Below are 24,455 nucleotides of genomic sequence, written 5' to 3' on the forward strand. Positions count from 1 at the left end.
TGCTTAACTGAACAGCCTCATGGAGAAGAACTAATACTGAACATTAATCAAAAAAACATGGGACAAATAAAGCCTCAAGACAGCATTTAAAAACACTGATACACACACAGAAAACCACCAAGGTTATAAGGGAGTCACAGTACATAATCCATGTTGAGCCCAGTAGGAAACTGGAGCATACAGCATACTTTTTACTTCATCAATCTTGTGCGAGAATTTGAGCAATCCTCATCTTTAAGGCGTGTTTAGTCTGAACATCACAGGCCACACAGGCATTTCAACATCAAGAGTATACAACATGGACGGTGTGTCACAACTGATAACTTACTCCACTCCAATATGCAATGGCAACATGAACTAACTGTAGACTAACATATAGTCAGTCGAATTACAACGCTTCAGTAGCATTGCAATTTTACCCTGAACTCTGTTAAGCCTTTTGGACCGAATGAGAAACGAAACCTCTCATTTTCTGAATCCCATACCATTTAACAAATTCTCCTACAATACTGTGGTCTGCATTAGTTTTATTGTATTTGAAATGTGTCTAAAATTGTGCAGTTTGACCCATTTGTGACCATGGCACTGCATGTTATTCTGCAACTTGGTCACATAGACTCCTCAGTGCAAATCCAATGATGGGAAAGACGAACAGAATTCTTTGCCTGACGCAGTTTGCATCATCGAAGGGTATTTTTTGTGATCTCTCGAGTGTTTCTCTATCAATATTTAAACAAGTTTTCTGAAACATATACACAATACAGGGTCAAACCATGACGATGTCAGAGGTAAGAGATTGGAATAGCTGGAATAACGTTTTCTAGCACCAGTTTTGCTCCTCTTGTGGTCTTGTGTTTCACCAGACTGAAGTCATTTCGAGCAGCTCCACCCTTGTCTAGATGGGTACCACATCAAACCTCAGCCTGTGATGTGGTCAGAGTACCATGAATAGACCCTCAAGTGGCCTGAATCATGCTGCTACATGTAAGCTGCGTTTGGCCTGTAAGGAACAGCATACTCCACTCTTCAATATGAGTGGTATGATTACAGTAAGGCCTTTGTATACTGTATATGAGTGTGTGTGTGTGTGTATGAAATGAATGACATGTGTGCATGACGCAGTGATTTAATCTCAGTAATGCCAGTTTTTCCCAGACTTATACACAATGCCATCCAGTCTGACCAAATATAGCTGAGGAATAAAGGTGCAACCCATAACTAAGAGATAAACAATGGCTCAGCAGACAGAATGGCCAGCTACTCCTCTGCACTTCCTGTACAACAATACAATACTTTTGGTGTAGCCACGCCCCTCAAAGCCCTAAGCTAACAGCAGAGAGAACTGCTGCCATTACTTCCCGTGTCGTATCTGCTTCCTGTTAAAAAGGGTTCCGGATGATAGGAACTTCCTGTCTGAGGTTGTGAGACGGGCTGGCAAGGAGGCAGCTGTGGACTTAGAGGCAGAATATAATAGGAATATGCATAACAACTAGGAGGCTTTGGTTAAAAGGCAAGTCTGTAGATGATTTTCTGTTCACCAACTAAAATCAAACTTTCCTTTTAAAGCTTTGAGCAAGAAAACAGTTTTTTCACCCTAGAAGTTGGTATTATTCCAAACAAATAATTTCCATGATTATACCCTACATCCTGATGATGAAAACAATTATGCTTCTCAACCCTTTTCAGGACTGTAAGTACCTCTTCACTAATCACAGAGTTGTCAACTTTCCAAATTGTACTTTTAAGCAGCAATGTGGATTTTCAAACTTATTGATCTTTCTCCATGATTAAAATATAACATCACCATATTGTCTGCTATGTGTCAGCCAACTCTTTGCAATGGAGGAGGGCCTGTGTTTACAATAAGAATAAATAGGCTTCAAGAAAACAGAGACACCAAAAGAACCACGTCACAGAGGAACAACCAGTTGGACCAGTTCATAAATGACACACTCATTCAGATCTGGTGAGCTGTTCTGCAGGCGGTAGTCTTATTTGTACAAACTGAAGAAACTATTAAGGACAATGTCTCCTTTACCTGAATTACATTCAAGACAAAGGAGGGACATTTCTTGAAGTGAAAACAATACAATAGCATGTAGAATACAATAAAAAGTACAATGAACTAAAATATAACAGTGGCTTTGCCACATGCTTTCTGGTTGGGGCCATTCAATCTGCTTGCAACATAGCATACAGCCTGTCCAGCACCATAAAAGATGATCTCATCTCCTCAAAATGTGTGACCCGAGCTGGAAGACCTCCCCTATAGCTTGAAGAACCACACACAGCTTCCACCGCTGTGATCGGTGTCCAGGACAGAAAAAGAACCACATAAAATCCCTTTGCCGATGTAAAAATCCCTTCACTTTGGTATCTATAAATAGCATTCTACACTCAATATATAGAGATCGCCTGGAATGTGTCAGGAAGGAACCACACGAGGTAGACTATTTGTGTGGAGAAAACCGCAGGGAACAACATTTCAGGGGAGCTTTTGCTTCCTCTTTAAAGTGACTTTAGCGTCACGTCAGCCATCTTATGAGCTAGCTGCTAAAGCTGGTGGGTGTTGTTAAAACAGAATGCTTTCACATAAACAAACTAGGACGGGCTTCTTCGCATTGCAATAGTGTGGAAAAAAACGGCAACTGCCTCAGCTTTTGCCTTAACTGTGCAATGCAAATTTAAAGAAATTCTGCCAGAGGGTGAAATGTACAGCTGGTCCCACATGGAATCTAACCTCCACTTTCTCCACAGAGCGGGCCAGCAAGGACTGAACCCGTCTCCCTGTCTGCCCCACAACTGCAACCACAGCTCTGGACCATGCTAACATACACTCTGCATTCTGGGAGTGAACGGCAGAGTGACAGCGTGTCTGCCAAAGGGACCAGAACTCTGCTGATTGAGAGGAAAATCTCCCGGCCCCGTGCCCCCACTTTTCCCTAATCAGCCATGCGGAGCCAAAGACTGACAGACATCAGGGGACCAACGATGCACTTATTCAAACGCATCCGTAAGCGGCAGTAGTTCTGTGAGTGAAAGCTCCAGGCCTGAGTCAGGAGGGTCTGGAGACAACGGTGACATATGACTGATGGATACAACATGCCTGCACAGTACTGTGGCTGACCACCCTGTATCCTGTCAAATAACTAGCCAATAGCCTGTGGCCAGTTCGTTTCCATTTTGTTCCGTTCCATAGTATTGTGTCTTCTAATGAACTTACTTTCACGGATCAGGGAGTTTTACTTTTCAGCGCCGTTTGCTACTTTGAATAAACCGCATTCCACATAAAGCTTTTCTGGCTAAAAAGGTCTATTTTTAGCCACGTTACTGCAAAATAAAACAGAACAATCTGGAGGGGATTTACTTCCAGTTCGACGCTGCAAGTAATGAGTTAGCCACACCAAGGAGGACTATTAAACTGAAATCCAGTGCTAGGACTTCTGCATTTTGTCTACATGGTATTCCGATGATTGGGTAACGATATGGGGCTTTCCTGGGTTTTTTTACATCGCTAACAGGAAGCACTCAAATATAATATGACATAAACTTTATGCTTTGTCCTGCAGAGACAGACCACAGTGTTGAACATATACATCATAAGTGGAATCGAACTTCCAGTGATGGAGGTCTACACGGCAGAGCACAATGTGAAACAACACTCTTGCTTATGAGGGAGCATGAGAGTGGATGCTGAAAATGACTTCACAATAATAACCCTGCTTGAGGTCTGACCAGAGGTAAATTCTTCCATATGTGAAAGTGGAAGAGACCCCGTTTCTCATTACAGGAATGAAAAATAAACTCAGTGAAGTCAACTCTACTCTTTGCCATGTAGCTCAAGGATCAAACTCGAGCAAAAACAATACCGTGTCTCTCATGATGCAACCATTTTTTATTCAACAAAGTAAAAGCTAACAGATGTCCCCTTTTGCCTGCATGCATTTGTATGAGTATGTGCCTCCAAACCACTCTGTTGTCACCAAACTGAGCACACCAACGAGCCCTGGATATTTAGCTGCCTAAAGATAACCCTCAGCTGCCTTGCAGACAGAAGCCTGCACTCACTGGTGACGCCCCATACAGTATCCGTTTCTAAATGCATAGTCATTTACTTCACAGTCGACTGAAAAAATCCCAACATGTCCAAGTCCAAACTGCTGACGGGACAGGGCAAGTAAAAAGGAGTAAATAAATATGAATTTTCAATGCAAATGCATGAGAGGAAGGATATATATTTTGGTGGTGTATTTCGTCTGATAAGCACTGCCTTTTCTTGTGAGGCAGTTGCTCACTTGAAAAGCAGACAACTAAGCAAGGGAGACACTGTTTGGAGACTAATTCGAACAATCTGTCCGTCTAGAGCACCATTTTCAGCAGCTCTCATAAAGCTTTCTGTAACAGTTTGGCTGTAGTTTTTGGTTCATTTGTTCACGTCGCCAGTGGCAGGGAGCAAGTCAGTACAAGCGTTTCATTTCTCAGAGAGACGAAAGCAGGAAGAGCAGCAGTCACCTGACCCGACATGATACAATATCAGCTCCAAATTAAATTCATGTTGTTCATATTCTAAATGGTCAAAATCAGAACCCATGATGTTACGCTATCTGTTACCCAAAATACAATCAGAAACATCGACTCCAATATAGGTAGAGATAGAAAACTAATAAACAGCACTATCTTGTCTCGATTCCGACAGCTTTTTTTTTAAAAGCAAGAGGCCACATTAGGGGTTAAGAAAGCAACTTCCCATCCTCCTTTTTCATTTCTTCTTTCTGGCCAGACCATAGTCTTTATGTTAAAGTCTTTTACACTGCACACGGACCACCAAATGCTCCATTAGGTCGGCCTACGCACGGAAGTGCAGTGGAGTCACAGCCTGAAAATGCATTTGCTCTGTACTACTGAGTAATACGACTCACTACTGGGGATGTTTTATCATTCATAACCACTGAACAGGAGATAATGACTGCTCCATAAAATAATCTACAAATAAAACCCAGTGTTTTTCTTGTATCCTAACATCCATGCCTGTTTGTGTTTGCTTATGCATGCCATAGCTACACGATGAGTCACCATTGATGAAGCAATGTCATTGTTGGACTTAATCAAAAGAGTGATGCATTTCACACCCTGGCCACGGTGCAGCAGTGCATATTGCTATGACAGATCATTTGTGGTGAGATTATTTCCATGTGACAAATGAGATAGAGACGAGAAGCTCAGAAGCAGAAGGGGATCTAATAGAATAGCAGTATTAGTTACACAATCCACTGGTTTTTCTTCATTCTTTCTTTCTTTTTTTGGGCCCATTTACGAGACAGACACTGGCTTTTAAGCTGCAGACTTTATCCCACCTCTAATCTATTCACAAGTATCAACTCGCCTCCCCAACCAGAGCACTCGTTACACTAGTTGCCTAATTTCTAGAGGGAAAAAAACAAAATCAACCAAAGTGACTAGTGTAGAAGACAAAGGCCCAAAATTGCTGTCACACATGTACACATCTTACCTCGAGGACCGGTCCAGCTCCCAGTATGGTCCGCTCCACCCCGCTGGCGTATCCCTTCTGGCTGAGCGCAGTCAGACAGTGGATCAGGAAGTTCGTACTCTGGGTTTTGCCTGAGCCACTTTCCCCAGAGATGACGATGCACTGGTTGACCCTCTTCCTGAGCATAGCGTAGTAGGCTACGTCTGCAATAGCAAAAATATGAGGCTCCAGTTTGCCCAGCTGGTGGTTCTCGTACATCTTGACGTACTTAGGGTTATAAATGGGCAGGAACTTGAAGGGGTTGATTGCGATGAGGATGCTGCCTGCATAGGTGTAGATCTTTTTCTTGTAAAAGCGTGTGCGCAGGTTGTTTAATATGCTGTCCTCATTGAGGACGGGTAGGTTGCAGAGGTCTGCAAAGTCATCCTGCGGAGGAGGAAGAAAGCCCCTGGCAGCTAGCTGTGCCTCCTGCTCCTTAGTCACAGGTGGGAGGTGAACATAATGAATAGTGCCATCATGGTTCCTCTCCTGGATCAGAAAAAGAGTACAAGAAGAAAAGATTCAATTATCTTTCTCAGTTAAAACATTCTATGTCTTTAAAATGTCTCAAAACCAGTCAAAATAGTCAAGGGCAGTCCCAAATGGGATTGACTGAAGAGGGGTGAAATGATATTAGGAAATATTTAGCATGAGGCTAATTTAACTGTCCTTTTTGTTATATTATGTTAGTGTGAAATTTGTTATTGAGGTTGACAACTTGCTTGTGTTTTTCTCTGAATATGGCAAAAAAAAAAAAAGGGAAGTAAGAGCAGGAAGAGGCAGGATACAATAGTCAGTGGGAGGAGCTTTCTCAGCGGTCAACATCCACTCAGTGCGAAGTGCACTGTGTGCCATAAACTCTACCTGTAGTAAGAAGTAAAAGCCAAGGCTCTGAGGATGTTGCTCCTGGGCTTTGCGGGGCCACAGCAGAAACCGTTGTGCTGGCAGGTCTCCGGCCTCTAGCACCCATTCTTCCCCACCGCATTCCTTCACCTCTGCCAGCACATACATGCGGCCAGGGTCCAGCCCAAGTGCCGCCGCAGCGTCCGAAATCACAGAGGCTGCTGTTGCATCCTTCTGCACTCTGATGATTGGAAAAAAATGGACATTTCATCACAGCTGGGTGACAGTACTTTCTTAAATACTTCAACAACATCATAGTTTGACAAACAGTTGACGCTCAACGTTCTAGTCACGATGCTGTGGCACACTCACCGAAGGTTGCAGCAGGTGTTGGGCTGGGCAGCCAGCCGCGGGTAGATCTGGAGCAGGTATGAGCGGCCATCGTTATCGTTAGGACTGGCTGGCCTGCCTCCCCCCCCTCCTCCACCTGCGTTCGTTGCCATGGTGGCAGCGCCATCTCTGACACTCATCCTGGGCCAGGGGGAGTGGCCTCAGCATGCCGCACCCACTTATTCCCTCTCACCAAGCAGCACCTGAAAATGACACGTTGCTTCCATCAGTGTCAGTCATTTTCACTTGTATACACCAACACTGACTGATAATATACCCATATAGACACTGTGATAAAATGAGGTTGTCCACAGCCATAGCAGATACCTCTGTAGTAACAACATTTGGGATGAACGAGCCCGACCCTCATGCCTATTCTATCCCAGTAAACACTCAGAGCTCTGGTGTAAAGCCAGTAGAAACACAGGCAGTGAACGGTTTACAATATAAAGGATTGCAGCTTTTTAAAAGCCTAAACAATGGGAAATTGCAGCTCTGAGCGAGCATTTTAAAATGAAAACAAAATAGTTGATTTTCAAACACAGTCTCAAACCACACGGAAAGCTCGTCCTTGGTATTTGACTCTCTGAATGTTCATTCGGGATATAATGCTACTGCTACAGCATTATATTATGAGGTCTTAAGATAGCCTAGAAAAAAGGCGTACACAAATATAATATAACAGCTTAATAGGATAAAGGCCTTATAAATTAGCAATAGATTTGTGAGATCTGTGTCCTAGATCAAAAAGACAAAATTAAACTGAACTTCCATGCACATGAACCCGGGTACAGGGCAAAGATATGTGCATCAGTGGTGACTCATATTAACACTGCAGTGCATTGATGTCACTTCACATGTAAATAACCCGAACCGCTGAATCTTTATCGTAAATTGCAGCTGCAGAGATGCCGCACAGAAAAATAAACCCTTCCGCTCGACGATAGCAACCAAGACACAAACAACACAGAACACTTAAACCACAAATGATGCAATGACTGCACATTATTCACTCTCACAGACAGACAAGACACCTACACAGCTGTATGACATAGAACTTGGTGGCAGTATGACACGTTACTTTTCACCACAAAAACAAGCATCTCTCAATCCATGGATAACTCAACTTACTCTGCCTGGACAGGTCCCGACACAAAAGGCACTTGCAACATCACAGAGCACTGAGCAGACCATTAACCGAGAACAAAGTAGACATTTGTTCAGTCCTTACTAGGGATATCATTGATTTCCTGACCGGGGTAAGGCAGCCTTGAAGAAGTACCAGGATCTTTTATGAACTGAACCACAACAAACAAAGGGGGCAGGACAAACTTTGAACTGATGAACCACATGACTGGGTTCTATGCCATTAAACTCGCCGGAGTCAAGGCCGGGCACCAATTCTTTGAAAACCCTTTCATGTAATTGCAAAGTAAGAGTTTAGCAACACAGGGCCATAACAGGTTTGTATCCAAATGAATTTGAATGCACTATTTCTTGTTGACTGTATTAATCAGTCAAATTAGCTGATGTGGTTTTGAAAATGTGCATGCTTTCGGCCTATAGGGTATGAGCAGGAACTACCAGCGTTAACAAGGTTTTATCACAAAAGCCTAAATACAAAAGAATAGATTAAACCACAGCGTTTACACGCTGCTCTGTAAAAGTTGAGCAAGAGTTCACAGCGTGCTGGACTGCTGACGTCACATATTTGTGCCGAATCGCCTCCTGTTCTTGTTTCAAAGAAAACTACACTTTAAATGCCCATCTATAAACCATCCATGAACATATGGCTTTATGCAACCTTCACAGAGGTTGGGTTCATGTACGAGTAGCAGTTTTCTACTTTATAGTACTTCAGCGTCCGTTTAAAACCATGTAGGGCTCACACTTCCCACGTAATTAGCGCTGAAATCATTGCACAATCATATTTCTTCAAACAACTGCGAGTTCACTTCCACCCCCAAACTACTGACAGCATGTTGCTGAGGTTACTTTATCAGACATGATGGCAGCTTTACATCATAGCCGATAACAAGATAGTTTACTGATTCATTTAAGGCAACTCTTTGAAGTGATGCTGAGGTATTTCAGGGCAGTTAGTATAACAACCACTGGTATGGGATCTAGGTTAACTCTTCTAAATGAATGCAGAAGAGTGAAAAATAGTTGTGAATCACCAAGACAACAGCTGGGTAAAGTTTGGTCTAATGATGGATCATGTAGCGTGGCTCTGCATCAGTAATGTATTCTGTGAACATTGCAAGCCCCCCCTTGGGAAACGGGAACCTGGTATAAATCACTGTGTGGCAGGCAGGCTGCCCTGCTTTGGTAACCTGATCCCGGGTCGAGTCCCGAAAGCACCGAGTCCTACAGTTTATCACTTCTATCCTTCAAGCAAGAGACTGTTTATTTTCTCAGCCTGAAAAATAAGAAATGTTATAGTCTGCGATATGCTCCAAAAAGCAGGCCGAGGGAAAAGAAGCTCTCACAGATGTTTGCATGCGCAGAAATCAAGTTCTCCATTATAAAAAGGTTTGTTTTCACTGAAAACTTTCCATGACTGATTTAAGCAACGTGCTCTGCAGCTCTGCAGATGAATAATACACACAGACAACCTACTCGGTAGTCATTTTATGAATTAAGCTCAAAAAGCATGGTTTCCTCACTTCAATCAAGGGCAAAAATATCTAGTTTCATAATTGTGGTAAAGATAGTGTTCCGTCGCTTCTTCAGCTACTGTTTAACCGTAGGATCTGATCGCACACAATCTCACCAATCTTAAAAAGGAAATAACAACTCTGATCAATCGGTGCTCCTAGTAAATGGTGCCCAATATATCTGGGGATTCCTTTTGCAGTGTTCATGCCTGTTTCAGATAGTTTTTATTTTATTTTTTGCCTTTACAAACATCAAATTTGTTGTCTAACACACACACAAAAGGACAAAGACCACTACATACTATAAACGGAGCAAATACAAAAGTTAAACAACAAAGATATCTCAACAAAGCCAACTCTGGAATCATTTAGGTCACAGCAGAATTAGAGGAAAAATAGAACAGCTCGAGAGTCATGAGTTTGTGCCTTTGCCAGGCTAGCCGACCACAGTCCCAAAAACATGCAAGCCTGTAAAATGCCAAGGCATGCAAAACTGCAGACCACAAAAGACAGCATCATTATTATCCTCGATCATGGGCCATGTCTGGTTTAAATCTGTTACTTTAACTCCTGAGTCGCTCTCTCTCAACTACTTTCAAAAAGAACAACTAGAAAGTACAGTATATGTTGGTTCGTCTTGGTTCGTTCGCTGCGTGGGGGAGACAAAAAAACCTGAGGAAAAGGGTAATGACAGAGAGAAAACCGAACAGTAAAAAAAGAGTTGAAGGACAGAGAAAAGTAAACTTCTGAAAAGTGAGACAGAAAGGAGAGAGATCCCAGGAGACAATCGAAGGAGACGGAGGCTTTGAGATAATACAGCTTCCTCCCTGGGGAGGAGATCCTCTGCAAGGATGCCCAGCATTCCTCAGATAAGACCCGGGGTTGTCCGCTTTGCGGAGGCTTAGCCTGGCCCTTTAGCTGCTTACTGGGGGGCTGATGGGAAGACCCTGGAGCACAAGACTACAGCTGGGGGTAGAGAGGGACTCTTCAGCAGCTTTCTGCGTGCAGGAGGGGGCATTAACAACTAACAAGCTCCTTAAACCAGACCTTTTTTTTGTGTGTTTATGTTTTTGTAAATGCGGTACCATTCATCCCCCTTTGGACTCACCAACCTTAACCCACATAACTCCTCATAATCCAATCAAGGAGAATAGGCTTGCAGTAAATTAATTCCACTGTGAATTCATCAGGATAGTGATTTGCCTACACACGGAAATATGCTGCTTCCTCAAAATGGCAGAAATTGAACAATAAAATCCTTATAATAAAATTATTGAGGGTTTATTTTTAGTTAGGCCACACATGTTCAGGTCTGGAGTGCAACGCCAACTTTCAAACCTACGTCACAGGGGAACTATTAGGAGACAGTTGTCTGGGGGTAAATATTTCACTGAAGGTTATGGCCCGTTTTATACGTTATAATTCTGAGGAGCACAACATTAAAAAGACAGCAATAGAAACATGCAATGAATAAAAGTGTGATGCATGTGTGCGCACGTAACTGCCAAACTGTAGAGCATAAAACAAGCACTGCTTTAAGCTGGAGATGAAGGTATGAGCAGGAGTGGTTTGACAGTCACTGGCGGGAGGGAAATGAGCCAACCAGGTATTACTCATTTTCTCCCAGCTCCTCCTCTGCCGTCTTCACCCAACTTCAAAGACACCGTAAAATGCTCCACCCAGAAAAGAAGGAAAAGGAGGAGCGATAGTAAGGCTACAGTGCCAATTAGTGAAGGGAGCAAAAGGAATATTTTGCCTTTATAAGGAGAGTTGTTGTAATGTTTTATGATCTCACTCAGAGGTGTGTGAAAGCTGTGAGTGTTACGCTCTCCGTCTGTGCTACAGACGGTAAATTTTCTTCCCTAATGGACTTCACGCTATAGATGAATGTCAACAGAGACGCCAGTCAGAGCTGCGACACCAGCAGGCTGACTATCATCTGGCAGGAAGTGAATGACCCAGTGACACATCAGTGAGCGTCAGCTGGAATGCTCCACTCTAGTACACATTTCTCCGTGTTAACTCTCTGTCTCAGTCCTCCGGCCGCCGCCTCGGGCTCAAATAAACACATGTACACAAAGAGGTGATTCAAGAGGAAGTCATGATGTCAGCAGTGAGTGTGGACCGAAGATATGGTGACTCCCAGAATTCCACTTCGGGATGCCTGACAAATGTCATGAGTTAGGGCTATGAGGTGGAGGCTACTAGTCATTGACATGACAATGAAAGGCATTTACAGGAGCCAGAAGGCTGTTATTTTAAATTTGATGAAGTCAATTACTATGTTTTTCAAAAAGCTGTCAGGCAAACTACAACTTTGAATGTTTCTATACTACAGTTATACACTTAAATGGTAGATAATTAAAATATTATTTGGGAGACAGAGTACAGATAATAACTTGCTAATTGGGCTGAAACAATAAATCCATTAGTTCAGAGAAAATGTGTTGGCAAAATTTTCGATAAAACGATTTGAGCGTGCAATATATGGGATTGTTGCTCAATAGCACTCAACATGGTGACAGCTGGCTCAAAGCTAACAGTGCTAACAGTGCTAACCTTAAGGGGAACAGGTGGGTGGGTACTACTTCTTGTCGGCTGTAACAGTGGCAGTGCAGAGCAGCAGCCATGAGCTGTCCGACTGGCTAGCTCACATAGCCGACCCGGCTATGTCAACAAAGCAAGGAGAAGCCTGGATAACAACACACACGGAGGGACTCTGCTCAGGTACACATTAGTCAACGATATCTATATTAATGTTTTGAATCTGTGATACTTGGCCTGATGCTTTTCTTTGTTTTCTGTGACTGTGGGCTGCATATCTTTAGGTTTTGAAATGTTTAATATTTGCACAAACAGCATTTTTTTATTTAGTTGAAAATATTAGCATGGGTAAGAGGAGAAAAAGCTACTGGAATCCCTTGACCTTTGTTCTGGACGAGCTCTAATGAGGGTTGTAAAGCAGATATTTATGGATCCGACTCAGAAAGGATGAGCAAGTTAGCTGACGAGTGATTGAGACCATGTAGTAATGTGGGATGCATCACAAAACATTCTCTTACTTAAAAAATAAAAACCCTTAAATGTCAGACTTTGTTACAACACAATAAGCATGTCGGACTGGCTGAAAAGCTCATATAAAGCCGTCTTGAAAGCTTTGTTGAAGCTTAAATTTATCATGAATAATTTGTTCAAATCCATCTGCCAACGTTTATATAATTCCGATATCTTGGAAATCTTGAGACCTTCGAGTGGAACTTAATTAAAGCTCTGTGGGTTCGTACTGTGCTTGTTCCGACAACATGTGCTTGTAATGATGGTCCCACCAAAAGTTTTGCGGGAGTGGGGATGTTAACCATTTCAACATCTGTGCTCAAGTTCACTGTAATCATTTTTGTTTTACACTGAATTTCAAAAGCTTAAAAAAATCCCCGGGCTCACCTAGACCCGGGGGTACATCTGTGTGTCTGGCTGCTACGCTGTAGACCCAGCTCCTTTCCTCTCCCCGGGGGAAAGTGCAGCTGAGGGCCACTGAGGTATCCATCACCACTACAACTCTCTCTGCATGACCTAATGGAGATGAGAGGGGCTGGCTCTTTGCCAAGGCAGGCTGCATTGTCCTCTGGGTACAATGAGAAGCAAGAGCAAGGGAAGTACAGAATCTGTGTGTGTGTGTGTTCGTTCTCTTTGGGATTCATAAATGCACTCAGGACTTGTTTGATAGAGACAGAGAGATACTGCTGAGTGGTGGTAAATCAGCCTCACAGTTCTCCGTTCTCACAGAGGCTCTATAGGAAGTGCAGATGCAACCAAAATGGCTGTGAATGGATCAGAGCCCTCCCACTGCAGCCATGTGGTCTATTCAAAGATGCAGCCTTTTGTTTAAAAGGGTCCAAAACCTCAATCAGTGAATAAACTCATCCTGCAGACACCAACTGGGTTCAATAAGACAAACTCAGATAGAGAGAGAGAGAGAGGGAACTATGAAGAGAGAGTGAAGGAAAAGGAAGAAAAGGATACTCAAAGCTCATCTCCTCCCCCCGCGATTTTTTTTTAAGTCTGCTCCCAGGCTGGCCAGCCTTGAACAATAAAACCAGAGCTGAGGAGCATCTGCTGCCTCCGTCTAAAGATGGGGATAAAGGAGAGGGGAGCCACGGGGATCCAGTCTTTGACTTGTTGATATTATCCTGCATTCAAAATAGAGACCAAGCTCATGTTCAAAATCCTCTTCTCTGCCACAAGTAAGCTGCAAGAAAAGGAGTATGGAGAGAGACATTGGTCTTACAGCCAAACTGCACAGTGGCAAGTCTTTGAGAAAGATACACAACACCATTTGATATCTGCCCGCCATCATGACAGCTTGATGTCCCAAACCATAACTAAACTCAAGCCAGTCGGCTGCCTGTCACAATAAATTAATCCCCCGTAACTGCCACGGACGAGGCTAATCAATTACAACATGGTCATCTGATTGCACTCCATTGATCTGCCACTCCCAATATCATGTGTCTGAGTCATGTATTGACAAAACTGAAGAGGGCTGCTGTTCATTTGACATCGCTCGGAGGTAGGTATGACCCTGTATCACACACACACACACACACAGATCAAGCTTTGTTTACACTCACCAACGGCACCGTGGTGCGAGCATCCACAGATGGAGCGTGAGCTAAGAGCACACACAAAGACGTTCAGGCTCATTGTTGAACATTGACACGGTGCATTGCATTACTCTCTGAAACGGGAGTAAAAACTAAATATACTGTGAAGAAGTGTTGAGCAGCAAAACACTATGAACCAGTGAACTATTTGTGACAGTTATGACTGAAAAGCCCTTAGCATGCAAGCCCTGGTGACGTCGTTTTCCAGGTGTTAACACACTGGACTTGAGATCACCATGGCTGTATGACTCCTCCACATGTCGGCCCATTCTGGTGCTCGAGGCAACCCATCATTACTTTTAGCCACAACTTTATGAACTCTTACTTTATGTACATTTCACAGCAGGAGAGTAATCCAAGAGGCCCCGGGTACAGCCTTACACTACTCCCCCAAGTCTCGCCACCCCGTCTGCCTCAGCTGGACTGCTTCCCTTACTCTTTTCCCTGCATCTCTCCTGTCATACCACCGTCTTTAACTGGATCTCCCCCGATGCCTCCCGTTCGACCCCCCACCGGTCACCCCCACAGCCTAACATTTGGCACTGTTGCTTTAACTCAGTCCAGATGCCAAACCACACTCGGTAGAGGTGAGTGGAGGAAGTAACCCACTCAAAACAAAAATATGCCTTGGTATTATTTTTGGTTTACACATGAGGCCACTTTATTATTCTGTCATCCAGTAAACCAGACATGAGGGCCTCAGTGAGCAAAGTAGAAGCACCAACAAAATAGATTTAAATGACGTGCTTTGCATTTCGTCAAAATCACTCAAAACGTGAAGCAGCGAGCTGCAGCGGAGCAGTAATGCAAAGTCTCCCCGCAAAATATTCCAGCCTTTGACGCCTGTCAGGCACAGTGAAGAAGTCCCAGGGTACTTCCATCCAGAGGTTAACACTGGACTGACATGATGCATAGCAACCAAAATGGTGTAAAGAAATATATGTTTCCAATCAGCGCGATGAGCTGAAACTCTAGATTCAAAGCAGCGGCGTCCGTATGAAATACACCAGACCGGGGAGGCCATAGCATGTCTGACTTAATGCAACCCAGAAGTTCTCTGCCGAGTCTGATTGGCTGTTTGGGGATTCCATGCTGGTCGGTGGTGACAGGGAATTCCACAGGGTTTTCCGGACCAGTCATCTCAGCCATGTTGGACTAATAATGGACTGATTTAAACCAGCGGTTGGGAAATACAGTTAAATGTTGCAAATAGGACACTGGTGTTAATAAAACAACATAAACACCCGTACGATACACAGTAATGTATTCCTCCAATCAATTTGTAAAGCTCCAATGTTTGCAGAAGATGTGAGCAAATAAGTCATTTGCATACCAGTATATCAACATTTTATAGATTAAATTATTAATCAATTGTTCAAAAATACAATTGTTAAAGAAAATGATTGTTATTTGCAACCCTATCTGAATTAAACCTGTCATATCAAACGCTAACATTTGCATAATGTGTTGGTTTCAGGTGCGTTTGAGCTCCGCTCAGAATGGTCTCCAGTAGGGGAAACACTTCCTTCCTGTTCAGCTCGACAAACCACATGCACAAACACACACACACACACACACACACACACACACACACACACACACACGCAAACATACAGTACGTCGTCTGGAGATGTGGGCCAGCAGCCGGCAGAAATCAGGAAGAGGAGAAAAGGAAGTGAAGGAAAGGAGGCAGACAGAGGGGATTATTGTACACGCTCACTCATGTGGGCTACCCTGCTCTAAAAAACATTTCCCAAACACATGACTCCATTGTAGCACCAGAATAGTCACGGCAATGCACCGAGTTCATACTTATTTAAAATCTCTTAGCCCTGCTGCTGGTCTCACACACACTCTCACACACACACAGGCATGCAGACACTTTTCTTTATTCTTTATTTAGAGTGAAAAGGTTGAGACAGCAGGGTACAATGCCAAACTGCTTTTGTGTGGAAGCATGCATCACAGGTAGTAAGAAGACACTGAGCTTGAACCCACCTACCACCTACTAAAGCTTCCATTCTCTCTTATATGGCACTGTGTGTTTCAGTGTGGGGAGGTAAAAAGCAGTGCCAAATCACACTACCGACTGAGAAACACCTCAGCGTTGGCAATATTACTCATCCTACATTTTATACTTACATTGACCCCAGTTTGAACTTAAAATTGGGACAAAAAGCAGCAGGAGGGCTAACGAAAAAGCACTTATAATGACGAAGGATGTGTAATGAAGGAGAGTAACAAAAGGGGGGGAAAGCATAATCGCAGACATTCTAACATACAATAGATTATGTGCAGCTAGAGTAATCCATTGAAACAATCTTCCCTGTGGTTTGTCCTGATGATGTTTGGGTGGCGTGCCAGATTCACCCGCCAACATGTGGATAAGCATTTTAGAAAGGCTAAAGTCGTTCCAACATCTAGGGAACCAATGGGAACCTTTTTCTACAAATGTACTCATCTATATTGTTTTCAGAGAGACAGAAACAGTAGGAAGGATCCAAAATGATGCTATGCTATAAACACAATTTAGAGTAATAAGACAAAGACCCTAAAGCTATTTTCCCAAAACATTTTCTCCGACTATCCCCCGTTTTTTCCGCCGTCAGCACAGATCACATCGTGTCTCTTAATACTCCCACCTGGGCCGGACTTCCTGAATGATTTCTGTCAGATGAAATGTAACTTACATATGGAGCCATTTATCAGGGACCACAGTCAGCCTGCACAGTAAAAATAGAGCAAGAACAAACAGAACGGAGCAGAGCCCAGCCAACATAGAGCACGTAGCCAAGGTCTACTGTTCCCGCTTCATCTCACTCCCTTTCTACCCTCAGCTTGTCTCTTTCTTTCCATCTCTTTCCCCCCATCTGTGCCTCCCTTGTGTTTTCTCGTCTGAGCTTTGCTTTTTCTCTTGTACTTCCCTTGTCACTCTCCACAGACCTTCAGGCATTTAGTGGCAAGACGGGGCTGCAGGTAGCAGGCGAGAGCACAGAGTTCAATCCTTAAAGTGCTGGAAAAGACACTCCTTTTATAGAATATAGTTGCAAAAAAAAATATTATCAAGCATCATCCCATAGTAATCGAAAACTAATAATTCCCAGGTTATATTAATGGCTATGTTCAAAAGAACACAATTAATGTGATTAAATTGTCGAGTAAACACTTTGCTCTATTTTGGTAATGCAATTTTATGTGATGTAATGCAATTTTAATCTCAATTTTGAAGCCAGTTTCAGCCAATAAGCACCATAAACTGACTTAAGATCCGCACCTACAAACATCACATGCTTCAAGTGGCGCTGTGTGGACCTCGGCCTTGTTCTCTGTAACACGCAGGCTTGCTTCTGCCCTGGCACATATAATGGAAATGTTCCGTCACCTCTGCCGCCTCGCCTGGCAGAGAGTATTCATTTTTTCCTCACGTCATTTCAAAAAGGCGTTTCATTGGAAGTCTACGTCGTTGTCCGTTACCTTTAAAACATCAGATGTAAACAAATCCAATCCAATTTGTGCCGATATACACCTTCAAAAGAGGATTTTGGTGGACTACGTATTAGATTAGGAACTATATCATTCCCTCTATAGTCTTAGGACTTCATTCTAAAATCTCTTTCATCCTCTGTTTGCATCTCAACAATATTTGTGGGAGATTATGGCAGTGCACCTGACTGGCTCCTGTAAGCTTACCTAATCATTTTTGACGGTCACACTCAGAGCTGGACTATAGTGCAGAATAACAGCAAATGGAGCCTCGGGGTGTGCCCTCTCTCAGCCCATAATCCAGAGCCAAGGGACGGGATCAGTGACCGCAGAGGATGGAGGGGGAGGTTATAGCACTCACCACAGCCATCAACACACACACACACACACACACCTTCCTGAGGGTGACCACTGCAGCTGAGGGGGCAGGGAGCGAATGACAGAAATGCTTCAAACCCTGCAAACGGTTGCATGTGTTGTTGCCCAGTACTGATTTCGATGCATGGAACATTTATTGGTATCCGAAGAAACTCAAATAGTGGAATCATGCAAAAAGGTGTCATAATCTATTGTGGACAGTAACATGATTATTTGTGTGTGTTTTTGTAGCTGAGATGTTTTTGGTGGCTCTGTGCGGCTGCTGTTCCTTGTGTTGCAGGCTCTCGCTGAGAGATCTGCAACCACAGAAATATCTGCACTAGATTAAGCCCATGCATCAATAAAAGAGAGAGTACCACCTCATGTCAAAAAAACATTCAATATTAAAAGACTGAAAAGCAGGACTGTCGAGCTAGCATAGCTGGAAAAACTGGGTTATTGTTGGCATCTCTCACTTAATAATCCATATTTTAATGTGACGAAAGCAGGTAACGCCAACACTGTAGGGTCACTACCCAAAAGAGAGTTTAACCTAAATTCCATATGAAGCCATTTGTGCTCAAAACTCCCTGAAAGTGGTTAAAATGCGTCTTCCATGACGTTGACGGACCACTTTTCACCTCACTGTGGAAAAATTCTTGAGTTGTATATTTTGGTTAAAACCTCTGGTTGGCTTATAACTGTGCCTATAATCAGAATGTAAACAGGCAGATACGGTATAATCACAATCGGTGCAATCGAGCTTTGATCCCAATCATCTCGACTCTGTGTGTTTGGGATCCTGCAATGATAGCCGAGTGAAGACTCGGGGCACAACAAACAAAAGCACTGTAAGTAGGCCATCCCTAAACAGTCGGCCTGCCTTTTCCTCACTTATACCCCATCATTACAGCTGGCTCTATTTATAAAGCCCATAAATTTCTGCCTGCCACATCGATGGAGCCAAGTTACCAAGGAGTTTGTGGAATTGATGACTTTAAAACCTCACCACTCTCCCTCTCTTTACCTCTCCTTGCTCAGTCGCTAACTTGCTTTTGCTTTGCAGCCTCCGTCTGGTGGTCCGGTCTCTACAAAAACACAGGTCACTGCGACTCCACGCTGCAGAGCTCGGCTAGCAGCTTTCTGAAGAACGCAAGGCTATCTTTTTCTTCACCGTCTCTTGCCACAGAAAGGCGGACCCTAGAGCATTCCTGTCACGTTATTCTACGAAGCGCTGACGCACTGTATGTACACAAAAGCACACACAAACCGGTGTCCCATTTCTCCTTTCTGACCTCCTTCTTTCCATTCCTCTCTTCTACACCAACCAGCTTCTTGAATAGTTGTACTCCATCCTAGTTTCTACCCATTGTTTTAACTCATAGCAGAGAAATCAGTTGTCAACATCTTTGATAAAATGATAGATATGAAGCTCTTTCAATGGTTGAGTGAGAAAAAGATCTTAGATTCTGCTCTCTGGAAACTGCCCACGTGTTTTTAAAAAGGCAGAATGACATCTAACCCAGCCCATCCTAGTATTCTTGAGCAGCAGTGTAAGTAACAGACAGATACAGAGTGATACAAACATATTTCTGATGAGCACACAAGCCTCTACACGTCTGAATTTCCTGCCAAGCCCTTGGCAACGAGCCCTTCACTATACCTCAAGTAGTTATAGCTCAACGCTCGCATCCTACTTTCCGAGGCTGCTCTGCAGGGTCTGCTCCATTTCACAGGTAGCCTACATCACTTTGCCCCAGAACGCCAGCTGCACATCGAGAAAAAAGGCTTGCTGCAAAGGGACTCATTAGAAAATGACTCAGCTGCCACAGCGCACTACAGTATGACCTGTTCCCATGTCCTTGTTCTGTCAGGGGCCTTAGTTTGCAAGATACTGAAGCAAAAAAGAGGAACACAGCAACCCAGTATTGGAATCACAAGAACAGGCAATACAATAGACAAACTCTACATCTCTGCAAACAAGTATAATACAACAAGGCATTTACACCAAACAGTAGGCTCAAACCAGAACAAATACCAGTGTGTGTGTTTCATCAAACAGTTGGGAAAAACAAGATAGTTTCCCAGTATTTCTGGAAACACCCACCACATTTGACCCTGAAACTCACACACGATAGCTGCTAGACAGAAGTGCAACAAATCACACAAGTTGTGTGTTTACTATTTACAATGCATACAAAACATCCACCACACCCACTGATGTCATGAGCTAAAAATACATTCCATGTAGCTGACCACAAGTCACATAGCCTGCCTAAATGCATTTAAAGTCAGCCGTGTGGACTGTAAAAAACACAACGCTGAGCGGAGATACGATGTATTTATAGTGTCGTCTGCGGGGAAATTAATATTCCTACCGCACAGGGGTAAGATTTAGTTGTCGAAAATAGACGTAATTAAGCCGAATTTCGAAAGCTGAGATTGAAGACGACCCAATTGAATCTCTCCGCGAGTCTCCCGTCGGTCATTCTGGCACAGCTATGATTGAGGCAATTATCTTTTCATCCGCAGTTTAGCACAATTGCATCCACCAGAATGTGTAGACCAATTACAGCTCAAGGCTGAGCTGGAGACGTAATTGGTCTTCCTTCCCCCCACACTCTCCATGTCCTCAACCACTGTCAGCTCCACAGTGGGGCTCGCAGAGCACCAGCCATTAGCGGGGGGCCATATGGCACTCTTCTTTCCAAGACGCTGGAGAGCCGTTCGGCGGACATTTAAAAAAAAAAAGCTTTTAAAGGAGGTATCTGATAAATTGGGTGCATTGCATCATAATTGTAGGGTTTTCCTGTTTACAAGCAGTTGGGACAGGTTATTTTAGAGAATAATTAAGTGAAAGTTGATATTACAGCTCCAGTTAAGATGTCAAAATACACGCCTAGACCTGAATTGTGGAGATTATTTGGTATTTCTTCTTAAATAGTTAATAGGATTGAAACGGTGAGACAGGAAGCGGTTTGGCTCTTCGGTTTTCTCCGAGGGATTCGGATGTAAATGAGATGCCGACTATGACAGATGGGAACCTTGACTGTATTGAATATGCTGATGTCTGATCAACAGCAGAGTGTAGTTGGCAGGCCCGACACAACCAGTGTGGAGTGTAACAGATGCCACACACACACACACACACACCCACCACGCCCCTCCCATTTCACTCTGCCCGTGACAGCTGATATCGTTACATACAGCGTTTCAACAGAATTATTCTACGATGATTTTACAGCTCTATTATGGACTTTTACATTTTAAAATAGGTCAAAATGACACTTATACAATTACCACTTGCTTGGGAAAATACACTCAAAACTAAAGTGAAATTAAAATGAAATAGGAAGTGTTCAGTATAGGTTGATGACGCCGCTGCTTATTTTGAAAGGTCACGGAGCACATTTGCTGTACGTCCCATAACCCTTCAAGCAGGTCAACATTCATAACTTTCCACTCTTTAGTCCGACAGCTCGTTTTAAAGCCATTACTGAAGGCAACATGTGGCTTCTTTTAAGCAAGGAAGGATGTGTGTGTACATTATTTTACAAATAGAGAAATGACTCGCTGGTTTGGCAACACGACATTCACACTAAATCAATCAGAGAAATGGAAAAAAAAAGTACACGGGGAAGAGGGAGAGGAACTTCCAAGTAACTTGTTATTTAAATATTCCTCTGTACGATTGCGTTTTTTCCACCACCCAGATGTTAGTCATGTAGCGAGAGCCTGCAGCTTATGTGGGAGAGGTTGTTTCTGTATGAAAAGAAACGTCTTCGAACACACATCGGTGTGTATTTGTGATTCTGAATCCATTATGGAGGAGGAAATATGAATACACATTGGATATATGTCGATTTCAAACAAATCTCCTGGTCAGGATTGTTGGCCATTTCTATGGTGGCAGTAATTTCACAATCACATGATTTCCAGACATAAACCAGGGGTGGGCAGTATTGATATTAGTGTTGCACAACAGGACGTGATATTATTACTCAGCCAGACAGTCAAATGAGTTAAAAGAAAGTTGGTTAGTGTACAGGTGTTAAGTCTGGGACAAGTCAGACAAGTATAAAAGCCTATTTTAGATCAAAATATCAATAATGCATCAATACACATTATGCCCCCAGCTCTAAACACAGCTGCTGTATTATATATACCATTTCACCTGCAGCCAGTAATCATGGCTGACACTTGGTGGGCCCATAATAACATAATAAATGGTCATTTGGACAGTTGGCTCCCAGACAAGTCTGCTGTGGATTCACTCAAAGAGTCTGTTGACTCAAAAAAAAAACACAAGTCGCTGACATGTAGGTTAGTCACATCATCAACCAGGCCCGGGCAACAAGTCAGCCTTCATTCTCAGGTCATTCACACACACAGACACACACACCAACCAACCAGACAGACAGGTGACACCGACAACTACCATCACCTTCAGCCCGGACGGCAGTTAAAGTTAGCCGGCTAACCTCCATTTTGTCTGTGGGACGTTAAAAAAAAAAAAAAAAATCTTACATTCGGTAGAGAAACGGTTGAACTCAACGAGATACGTCGGTTAGCTACGTTACACGTTAACTTCCCGATAACATCTCTGTCAACACAGCGCCCGGTAGAGACGTTAAAAACCCCAAACACATCCTTCCGTTCACGATGAACCAAAGTATGTCGACATTTCGGCATATAAACGTTTTTTAAATCTGGTACTAAAACGATACACATTATTTAACGATAATTTTCTTACCTTTACCGGCTGATTTTCTCATTGTCTTCGTTTAATCCTCGTTTGCACCAGCCAACTGGTGAACAAAAACGACAAATAAAAAATAAAATGATCGCCAAGTCGCTAGCTTTTTCAGTTTTTCGCTGTTTCTTTCCGTGGATGAGACGAAGAAGACTGACTGGTAACAGGCAGGCTAACGACGGTGGAGTCCCAGAGAGACAAAGCTTCGGAGTTGAATCAGTTTGACGGTTTGAAATCCGGGTGGGAAGCAAAACGAACCGGCAAAAAAAACCCGTCCGATACGCTAATGTTGGACGAGGAAGGGCAGTCTCTCTGAGATAAAATAGATTCAGAAGTCCACTCTTTTTTTCCCCTGACAGACTGTGGTTTCTGACCGGCTAACCAGCTAGCCTGTCGCTACTTCCTTTCTCTCCCTCTGTCTAAATAACAGAAGCAGTCTGGGCGGTGAAAAAAAAAGTTGAGGAGGAGGAAAAAAAAAAGGCACCAGCCAGATTCTATACAATGAAGGCACCCTGTTGCTCCGTGAGATTTACTGTAGAACAGCGCCCTCTGCGGGCTCAGCGCGGTGGTACTACACAGAGACTTTAGCGACAAAAGAGATTAAAGAACAGCGCCCTCTGCGGGCTAGGGGCGGTGGTACTACACATAGACTTTAGCGACAATAAGGACTAAAGAACAGCGCCCTCTGCGGGCTAGGGGCGGTGGTACTACACAGAGACTTTAGCGACAATAATGATTAAAGAACAGCGCCCTCTGCGGGCTAGGGGCGGTGGTACTACACAGAGACTTTAGCGACAAAAGAGATTAAAGAACAGCGCCCTCTGCGGGCTCAGGGCGGTGGTACTACACAGAGACTTTAGCGACAAAAGAGACTAAAGTACCACCAATATGATGATTAAAATAGAAAAATGTCAGAACAGTAGATACATATGACACTTGTGTTTTGTTTGAAAACGAGTATAAGACTAAAGATTCAATAAAATGGCAAAAAAAATGCCAGGGGGGCGACGCAAGAGAGTTTTTTTCTCCTTAATTTTCATTGGAAGTGCGCCCTCTGGTGGCAACAATAGAATAGTGCCGCTTTTCGTTTCTTTTGCAGCAGAATATGCTAGTAAAAAAAAAAACAGTGATGCATCTAACCAATGTCATATATCCATCCATCCATTGTCTACCGCTTATCCTGTATTCAGGGTCCCGGGGGGGCTGGAGCCGATCCCAGCTGTCATTGGGCGAAGGCAGGTACACCCTGGACAGGACGCCAGTCTATCACAGGGCCGACATGTAGAGACAAACAACCATTCATGCTCACATTCACACCTACGGGCAATTTAGAGTCACCAATGAACCTATCCCCATCCTGCATGTCTTTGGACTGTGGGAGGAAGCCGGAGAACCCGGAGAGAACCCACGCTCACACGGGGAGAACATGCAAACTCCACACAGAAGGAACCTGAACTCGAACCCTACCCGGGAATCGAACCCAGGACCCTCTTGCTGTGAGGCGACAGTGCTACCCACTACACCACCGTGCAGCCCCCAATGTCATATATCATGTTTTAAATTCAATTGTGTACATAACTTGTACTTTATTTATTGATATTTTTCACAATCAAAAGGGAAGTCTACCACTGCACTTGGTTTTTGCGTATTTGCATTTTCTTGTATTCTTGTTAACAAGTTTCTTGTATTTATTATTATGTGTAATATATTATTATTGTTATTATTATTATTATCATTAGCATTGTTATTATTAATATTAAGTATATTATAGTTTACTCTTA

General features: G+C 43.3%; 1 protein-coding gene across 3 annotated transcripts in view; it reads right to left on the reverse strand.

The window, feature by feature from the left end:
- LOC311014567 (myosin IXB) overlaps positions 1-23,094 on the reverse strand; it is a 48,212-nt gene extending 25,118 nt beyond the window's left edge. For all 3 annotated transcript variants that reach the window (XM_084011230.1, XM_084011229.1, XM_084011228.1), the window contains exons 1-4: positions 22,675-23,094; positions 6,743-6,963; positions 6,392-6,611; positions 5,510-6,016 (exon numbers count right to left, since the gene is read on the reverse strand). In XM_084011230.1, coding sequence (XP_083867356.1) covers positions 5,510-6,016; positions 6,392-6,611; positions 6,743-6,900 — 885 coding nt within the window. In that variant the 5' untranslated portion in view covers positions 6,901-6,963; positions 22,675-23,094. The remainder of the gene's footprint in view (positions 1-5,509; positions 6,017-6,391; positions 6,612-6,742; positions 6,964-22,674) is intronic.
- Positions 23,095-24,455: the final 1,361 nt, after the last annotated feature.

This window comes from Eutrigla gurnardus (genome assembly GCF_963514095.1).
Source record: "Eutrigla gurnardus genome assembly, chromosome: 6".
NCBI lineage: Eukaryota > Metazoa > Chordata > Actinopteri > Perciformes > Triglidae > Eutrigla > Eutrigla gurnardus.